The 9,539-nt window shown below is 39.4% G+C and overlaps 1 protein-coding gene across 1 annotated transcript in view; it reads left to right on the top strand.

Annotated features, from left to right (window-relative positions):
- Nucleotides 1-1,603: 1,603 nt before the first annotated feature.
- The window catches only part of LOC142345679 (vacuolar protein sorting-associated protein 41 homolog), a 54,055-nt gene continuing 46,119 nt past the window's right edge, over nt 1,604-9,539 (top strand). The window contains exons 1-4 of the mRNA XM_075397902.1: nt 1,604-4,218; nt 4,627-5,148; nt 5,634-5,822; nt 8,132-8,327. Of these exons, the coding sequence (XP_075254017.1) occupies nt 2,524-4,218; nt 4,627-5,148; nt 5,634-5,822; nt 8,132-8,327 (2,602 nt within the window). The 5' untranslated portion in view covers nt 1,604-2,523. The remainder of the gene's footprint in view (nt 4,219-4,626; nt 5,149-5,633; nt 5,823-8,131; nt 8,328-9,539) is intronic.

The following is a 9,539-nucleotide window of genomic DNA, read 5'->3' as shown; positions in this document are numbered from 1 at the left end:
GGATTCCTATTAGAACACCGCCATGTTTAGAAGTGAACATATCTGGGTCCCTATTGTTTCGATATATGCTGTAATTTGGCAAGAACAAGGCAGTATTTGGCACATGTGGTGTGAGCCAAGTTTCTTTCAGACAAAGGAGATCGTCTTTCAAAGTTGCGATTGCGTTTGAGAATGCCATTCTTCTTTCAAGGCTTAGAAGGCTTCTGACGTTAAACGTTAGCATTTTGATTGAGGTTAGTCAAGACCCATCTTCATCCTCTGAGGAAGAGTCTTCAATGTTTGGGTTGGAGTCGGTGTTGGTCACCCATGCAACATATACCTTTACTTCAACTGTTAGATTTCGAATACGAATTTCCTTGCGATCAAACTTATTTTCGTCTGTTAGTTTTCGGTGGATTTTCAGACATTCGTTTTCTTTAGCATCGACTGGTGACAACTCAAGGCTCACGAAGACTTGCTTGTTGAAATCCTTTAAGCGATAAGCATATTTCAGTACTAAGTCTTTGCTGATTGGGTTTTCTAGATGTATCAGAAGGTTGCGTGGGACTGTCTTTGTGGAGTCGTATCTTGCAGTGCGGTGAATTTTGCTAAGTTTCTTGTCTTCGATACTGAGAAAGTCGAGCATCTCTTCTACAGCCGCCATCTCAGCGTGAATTCGTTCGTCGGCCGATTTTGACGTGAGCTCTGGTACTCGACCCACGGACGCGAATTTTTATAATAAGTAGCCTATGGAAGCAATACTGGCACCGACGGCTTTAGTAGATGAAACGACTAGTTGTCTATGGAACCAATTTTGGCACCGACGACAAAGGAAAAGAAAGGATGAGGGTGATGGCGATTGAAAACCAAGAGTTAAGGAGCCTATGGAACCAATGCTGGCACCGACGCCAAGCTTAACAAATGATTTTATTTAATAAGTAGCCTATAGAACCAATACTGGCACCGACGGCTTAAGTAGATAAGAAAAAATACGTTACCTTGAGTTAGTAGGTTGGATTGAAACAGCCACACTTGCAGAAATTCCTCTCACACTGAAACTCTTCAAGATGACCAGCTACGTTCAGGGCAGTAGAAAAGTTAACAGGGGTTAGGATTTTGCACTTTAGGATTGAGCCCAAGTTACTAAGGGCTAGTTGATTCAGGTGGACGTTGTCGTTGCTAATGTGTTTTAGGCTGTTGTAGACTTTATGACTGATGCTTCTGTATACCCAGCTGGCCCTACTGGCATCTTTTTGGATTAAATTGTTAGTAGCTTGGGTGCGCTTTTTGTTATCAGAGGAATCTCCCCGATTCGGTTTTCCAATGACGTACACTTTTTTGTTTGCAAGCGGAACTAGCTCGTTTGCTAGATTAGTTCCTCGGCTACTTCGTGAGGTTCTTGGGTTGACGGCAAATCGCCTTTGAATAGGTCGTTTCCGCCAATGAAGATAACAATTCGGTCGTAGGAATGGGCTGGTGGGAAAAACTCTGAAAGGTGGCGAATTTGAGCACCGGGTAGTGACAAAATATTGAAGTTTGGGATGTTGAGATGTTTTATTTGGGAGTCTCCGAGAATTATGTTTGTTGAGGCCGAACTCTTGAAGACGTGATAGCGCATCTGGGGATATACAGCAACAAAAAGTGCCCGTCAAGCTAGGAACGACGGGTCTTTGGATGACGGGTCTTCGTGTTCCAAGTTCGTGACTCTTCGAAACGTTTCGCTCTTCTTCGTGCGTAACAGAACATTCCAAAAATCTTAGTTGGACAGAACATTTCAAAAATAATTACACAAGGCACTCAAACCCCTCGGGTGTAAGCGAATCTTATCAAACACTACGCTACTGAATAAGAGAAACGCACTCACTAGTTGTGTAGTGCCAATTATTAGCTATGCCTCTTCACTGTAGAAGACCAGCAAGTCTGACCTCATTGTACTCGAAAGCGTCCAACGCAAAGCAGTTGGATGGGTTCTTGGCACCAATAGTCTTACAAAAATGCTCTGTTAAACCTTTTCATCCTACCGATGTCACTTTACCAAGAACATCATCTGATTCTTCTATTTGCTGAAATGGTAGCGTTGCCATAAACTGGAGGGACTATATCACAATCCAGGACGTGGGTTTGCACACGTGCACAATCAACACGAATGTTCAGACGTTTTTGACTGAAAAGTGCGAATGTGGTTTCTGGACCAGAGCAATTCAACTAGCAAATATCTGCATTGGTTTCTTCAAATGTGACATCTTTGAGATACAAGAAGAAGCTTGTACACCTCTACCAGGAGTTTTTCTAATTGAAGTACAATGAAAAAGAGTCCTGGACATGGCGAATTTTATGCGAATGTTCAAACTGCAGAAGTGAATAAACTGAACTTGATAAACTGACAGATCTATTTACCGGGTTGACCCCCGGATGGACCTATTGTTTGTCCAGAAACTTTTATTATTATTATTGTCTCGTTTGTGGAATTGGGCCTAGTATTGTCCCTTCCGGTACAAAAAGTCCCCACAGGAAAAGACCCCCAGGTATTGATTCAGATGGGGCATGAGTTTTATGACAGTTGCGAATCCCTTCCATCCGTCAGAGATGGATATGTCAATGTCAATGCAGGTCAGTGGCATCCAACTGAACGACCCTAACATTTCCAATGGTCTGATCAGAAGAACTTCATCTGTTGGTTCGTCCACTCCATCAAATTCATACTCGAGCTCATCAGAAGCTGAAGCAGAGCCGGTTCTGAAGTACGTGCGTATATCCAATGACGTAGTCAAAATTATCCAGAAGAGCAAAGTAACTGCTGTAGCTGTTAATGATAGGTTTTTAATGATAGGAACACAAAATGGGCATGTACATCAATTCGATCATAATGGTTATGAAGTAACTAGTCAACGAAAGTTTCCTGTTCACCCAGTGGCAGTTACAGCTTTATCAATTGACGAAAGTGGGGAATATTACGCTTCATGTTCTAATGACGGGCGTATTAATATCTTTGGGTTCTTCAGCGCTGAGTTTGACGTTGCAGAGTGCTTGCCTTATAAAGTTGAAACCATATGCCTTGATCCCAACTTCGCGGTTAGTCGTTCCTTCGTAACTGGCGGAGAGAAACCCTCTTTTTGGGAGAAAGTCTTCTTCAAATACAGGAGAACTGATTTAACCAGAGTCCACGGATCGGTTTCTACGATAGCCTGGCATAAGTATTTTATTGCTTACGCTTTACCAAACAGAGTCCAAATATACGACATTAGACAGAGATACAATTTCGAATCCATCGAGAAAAGTGACACGTCTTTGCGGAACGATCTGTATCCTTGCCACCTGTGCTGGAAATCTGATGATTCTGTTTTGATTATAGGGTGGGGAAAGACGTTTAGTGTTTACAGAATATTTGAAAGTTCCTTGACAGACACACGAGGTGTTGCTGACAAACGCCTGGAGCTGCATCAATGTATACATCTTGAGGATTTCATATGTGGCGTAGCACCGTACAATGAAAAAGTTCATAAATATTACGTCATAATGTGCTACCCAGATCAAATTGAATCAGACAGCGGAGGTTACGGCTCCGAGACGGGAGATGGCAGCCAATCAGAATTCGAGGACATTCCAAGTTTCGTTTTGATTGAGCCGACACAATTGGACGATTATGAAATCGTGAACGAAAAGTTGATGAAGTTAACAAATTACAAAGACTGTTTTGCTGCAGATTACAAAATTGCTAGCGTGTATCAAGAGAATATTTACATTGTATATAACGGAAGTGATTTGATATTAGCAATTCCCACTACCTTAGTTGACAGACTGAATTGGTTATTCGACAACGGACATCTTGAAGAGGCGATCCAAGAGGCGCAAAATAGACGAAGCGAGTTAAAAGAAGATCTTTTCAGGCAGTTTGGGCTGCGCTATTTGGATATATTGTTCAAGCAGGAAGAGTTTGAAAAGGCAGCCAAGAACTGCAAGGAAATTCTTGGCAAAAACTCGCAAGATTGGGAACAATTTATTCATGGGTTTATTAAAAAGGACCAGCTTAAGATTCTGAGTTTGTACATTCCAACATCAGAACCACAGCTGAAATGTGAATATTATGAGCTAATTCTGTTGATCTTCCTGAAAAAAGACCAAGAGCAGTTTCTTCAGTTGGTTAATAAGTGGCCTGCTCAGATATATAACCCAACCATTATAATGAACGAAGTGGCTGATCAGTTGGATAAATTGAAGAAAGACGACCGAGACAATGTTGTAAGTTTCCGATTAGTTTCTTACAATTTACGGTTTTAACCCCCACCCCCCCCCCCGTCTCTTTAAATTTTGGGTTATATAGCACGTTACTATGTAAAATATAACACATGCGACTGGGGCGTAAAAATTATTTATATGCTCACTGAGCTGGGTGGAGGGCAGAAACAGAATTAATCCAATATCAAATCAAAGATCAATAATTTTTAAACTTATCAATGTCTCAACTGAAAACATCTAGTGAAGTTCTAGACTGTTCTCTCGAATTGTCGGATTGATGGCGCGAGGAGGAAAAGTGACACTTAATTTCTTAGTTATTGATCTGACTGTTCTCGTAGGTTCCTTGAATCACGAACGAATAGGTCATAGTTGAGGTCAGACACAACTTCACTGACTGCTGTTTTGTTGCAGGGAGTAGAACAACTGAAGAACCCTTCATCTCGTGAGAGCCAGATATTCAGAACCCTTCAACAAGCTTTAGCCATACTTTATCAACACATCGGAGACTATGGAGCAGCTCTCAAAATATACCTGCATGGGGGTGCCATCTTGGGAAGTCCCGCTTTGGGAGCAAACATGAACTCATCAACTGGTGCTACTAACTTCGTTTTCGAAATCATCGAGAAACGAAAGCTGTATTCAGACATGACAGCTGAAGTTGAAGCTTTAATGGATTTTGACAAGGCCAAAAGCCTGGAACTGTTTGTAAACCACACTGAAGAAATGCCTGTGAAGCACTGTGTGGATTGTCTGAGGCGCAGTAAGAATCAGAAAGCGAAAAGATATCTTTTTGATTATCTAGATTTACTCTATTCGAAAGATCCAAATTTGTGCAGAGGTTATGAGGATCTTCTGGTCGAGCTGTTTGCAGAGTATGAGCCGAAGAAACTGCTCGGGTTCCTAAAAGAGGACCCTGAAATTGACTTCCCAAAGGTGAGCTCGGTCAAGAAAAAAGATCATTCGGCGTGCATTTATATGATAATAAAGTACAGTTATGTAATTCGAAAGCTCGATAGAATTCGCTTTTGTAGATTTCCGTAGATGTACCAGTTGTGAATTTGAAGAAAGATCTTTTTAACGGCGTTTACTCAATTGTGAAATTTAACTTGAGCCTGTTTAAATTATGGTAACATAGCAACAGGTATTTAAAACTATGCTGATTCTGCATTCAAAGTGAATATTTAACATAAATGAACAATGATTAATTGTTGTAAATCCTTTCTTTTTGTGCTGTCTGGATTAACCTTGATAACAGTAAACATTTTGATTGGGTGGTCAATCAAATTCCGCTGTTCCGTCTGCAGGTTGATAGTATATTATATTATTTTTTAATGCTAATTTGTATTTTTGTAAAGATTATTTTTGTACTATCAAAAAACCTTTTAGGGTAAATTCAAGTCATACTACTTATATTGCAGGCTTTCGAAGTTTGCAAGAGTAAGCATCTGACGAAAGAGATGATCCACATAATGAAGAGGACTGGGGATCACTCTAGAGCACTGCAGGCCATTAATGAGAGTGACATCTTAACAGTGGAGGATGCAATTGCATACTGCAAAGATGTAGACGAACAGTTCCTGTGGGATCAGCTCATCGAGTCCTCAAAGGTTAAGTGAAAAATTGAACGCATTTTCAAGTTTTGCTATTTTTTAATAGCCGCACAGCGATAGCTGGGGCTATTATTGTCCTTCTCTTGGTTTTTTACGACTCGAAGAGGAGTATTGGTTTTTTTTACAGGAAGTAGATTTGTTCACGCGGATTTTGACCTAAAAGCGAAAGTGAGAAAAGCTGTCTCGGTGAACAAATTTTCGCTAAGCGAGAGAAGTTTTTTGATCATGCGCTGCGTTTAGTGAATGACTTTTTGACTTTGAAAAGTAGTTTTTGACTGAATTGCACATATAGATAATCGTTTTTAGCCGTTTTTTCGTCTAAGCGGCCCAATTTTTTTGCTTTTAATTTGGTTTCTTGTAGAAATAAATTTTATTCGATACTATATTGAAATGTCAATCTCGGAAATTGATGCCACAGTGTTTTGCAGAGCCTGAAAATGCCTTTCAAGTTGAAAATTGGCACATATTTCTTGATTTTTTAGTTATTTTTTTTGTATTAATTTCTTCATTTTTGGATCTTTTATCCCTCTTTTTGTCAAAAATCAGTTCATAGTGCAACTTCTCTTTTATCATTCATATAGTCATCGCCTCTTTCTACATCGATGTAATTTCGTTTTATAAAATTGTACATATGCTAATCCGATTTTGGTAGATTTTTCCCGATTTTCGTCTGTTTGTATTTTGGTTGTAATTGCTAGAAATAGTCTTTTTGTGCAACATGAGGGACTTTAATTTCGCTGCAATAAAAATTCAATCATTTTTTGGCGTTAAGTTTTTGAAAAACAGTTAAAACTTTTTCGTAAATTCAGTCTTAAATGTTTTTTGACCATTTTTTTTGCAACATGTTCCAATATTTCGTATTTGAATTCTGCTTTTTCCTAATTTTTTTCTCTTCAGGAGGATATATCTTTGTATCGGATGACTAGTTATCTTTTCTATGTCTTGAGTGCTGAAAAATGAAGTGTATTCCTTTTTAATGATTTTTTTAAATTGATTTTTAACTTTCAAAAATCAAGAATGTCTTTGTTACGGTGTTCCTTACATTGTGCCCATATTCTTCACCTTCTAGTTGGTATCATTCCAGCTTTGTCCTGGCACCTACATTTCTTTTCGGTATATTGATTTTTTCATTTGTTAAAAATGATTTCAATTTTTAGAGCAGACCTGGAGAAGTAGTGAGTTTCTGGTTTAGTACAAAAGCTAGTGGCTTCCGTTGCAATTACGGTTTTGTTAGTGAAATTTTGACGCTTCGAGTCGCTTCCGGAATTCTTCCGGCTATGTTTTTTATTTCGTCGTCATGATTTTTGTTACGATCATATGACGTCACAGCCACTTTTTGTTCATTCGTTCATGCAATTTCAACTGAATTGCATGCGTGACGTCATTTTTGGCTCTTAGTGGAGCGAGTTTTTTGTTCATTCGCGTGATTAAATTTTTGGTCACACTTGACTTACCTCACTCTCAAAAATGACCTCCTCAGTTTGAAATTGACTTTTATTTACTTTAATTCAAAAAGATAAGGTCAAATGGGTGTGTGTCACTCTAAATGAAGGTTATTTGGGAGGAGGTAATAGAGGCAGCAATAACTTATACAGATTTTTAACCAAAATGTAACATATCGGCCTTCAATGAAAAGACAAATTTTTTTGGTCTGTCTTATTTACTGTTTTTTTAGACTGCCGATCTACGAATCTATTGCGGCTATTTTCTGGCAATCTGCCAGCTATGTTTTTTGCTGTTTTCTTAGACTTTGTCATTTCGCGTTGTTATTAAAAGGCAGAACCCGTCTTCTAATGCTGTATTGGTTTCTCTAATACTACAGGTTTCAATATGAAACAACTGATTTTTTTTGAAAACACGAAAGATTGCTCGCGCCCGGTTGAGTTTGGGCGTAATAACTGCAATTTTGAGAGGCGAGAGATACATTTTTAATTGCTCTCAAACGAAGTTTGTTGCAATTATATTAGTCCTGTCGGTCTTTTTTAATGTGATTTTTCGCTTGACCTATTTTTTGTCTTACCCATTTGACTTTGCGTCCTCAAAAACGGGATAAACAGGTAGCGCCCAGCGGGCATTAAGTGCTCTTAGAGCCTTTCAGCTCACTAGTCTCCAAGTATGCGATTCACAAACTGTTTTGGAGATTTATACTTATGGTGTGAAGGGCGGTTCTTAGTTGACCCAATTTCAATCTCTATGAGTTGGCGGAAATTGTAATATGGACGTGAAGAGATCCGCAAGCATTCAAGTCTAGAAATAATGCAGTAACGTGTCTCTTAAACAAAATTTGTAAAATTAATGCCATTTAGGACAACCCCAAATACATATCAGGCCTGCTGAATAACATTGGCACACATGTGGACCCAATCAAAATAATCCAGAAGATTAAGTTGGGTCTGGAGATCCCTGGTCTGAGGGACTCCCTGGTGAAGATCCTACAGGACTACAATCTCCAACGCAACCTCACAGAAGGATGCAGCAACATACTCGTCAAGGACTGCTTTGGTGAGTGGTTTAGCAGTTGCTTGAACTGAGGAGAAATTTACTAACGATACGTTTATGAGCTTAATATGAAAATATGAATGCTTCCCCATTTATAATGGGAATTAAATCCTGCCCTTACCTAAAATACGAGCATAAATTATTGACATATCACGCCTTTATAATGGTTTATGTAAATTGAAAGCTGACGGTCAAGTAAGCCGATAGGCAAGCAAGCTGAACTTGGAAAATGAGGTCAAGTGACTTATTATACCCATATTCTAAATTGTCCTTGGCGGGCCAATGGGCGCTGGTCGCGGCTTGGCCTCGATAGCCGGACTGCGGTTTTCGGACAAAAACTAGCGTTAGTTCGTTCACACAAATTAATGGTAAACATAATCAGGGAGACGAAGTCAGTTAGGGATTACGAGTGTTATTCAGAGGACTCTGGCGGGTCTTATCACGGGCATTGTTGAAAAGAATTTGACTTATTTCAATATCAATAGGTGGAAAGTGATTGCAGCACCGTGTAACTCCTGCTTGGTTTTGAACGAAGGGGAACAGAATCTTCATTGTTTACTCGAGAAAGGTTTGGCTAATAATCGAGTTCAGTTTTTTAATGCACTATCTGCCTGATCAATGTTTCTTCTTCGCCGCTGCTCCACACAGATTGGCGTCTTTTAACATTTATGATTTTATCAACTCGACTCCCATTTAAACCACTGTAAGAAACAAATGCGCCGTGTTCTCAATTATGATTAATTAATAGGAAACTGGGGATCACATTGTTTTATAGCTGCGAAGCTGTCAGCTGAGTGGAGCTGTATTGCGGTATTCGTGGTTATTGTCAGTAGCTCTTTTTAATTGCTCTTAAACGAAGTTCAGCAATGATTGTAAACGGGTTGGTCTTATGCAAATTTTTCAGTTGACCGTTTTTGCGCTTTTCTTCTGGAACATTCTTTGACTTCTCAGGTGACTTTTCACGCTTTTGCTCTTCATTTTTGAGTGATCTCTATTGCTCTCACTCCAAAGTAAAGCTTGTTGCTAATATAAAATTGGTTGCAGCATAACAAAAAGTGGTTGCAGCATAACAAAAAGTGGTGGGCACTGCGTTTGGTTATGGATCCGGAGATCAGTGGTTTCAACCCCAGCGGGGTCAAATGTTTTCCACCTGCCTGTCGTTCAAGAGCAATTCTTCTGAAATTAGTCGGTTTATGTTTTGTTTTACATTTGTTC

Source organism: Convolutriloba macropyga, chromosome 9 (assembly GCF_964194025.1).
Source record: "Convolutriloba macropyga chromosome 9, txConMacr16.3, whole genome shotgun sequence".
Lineage (NCBI taxonomy): Eukaryota > Metazoa > Xenacoelomorpha > Acoela > Convolutidae > Convolutriloba > Convolutriloba macropyga.
The sequence above is the reverse complement of the archived record's forward strand: the minus strand, read 5'-3'. Positions and strand labels throughout refer to the sequence as shown.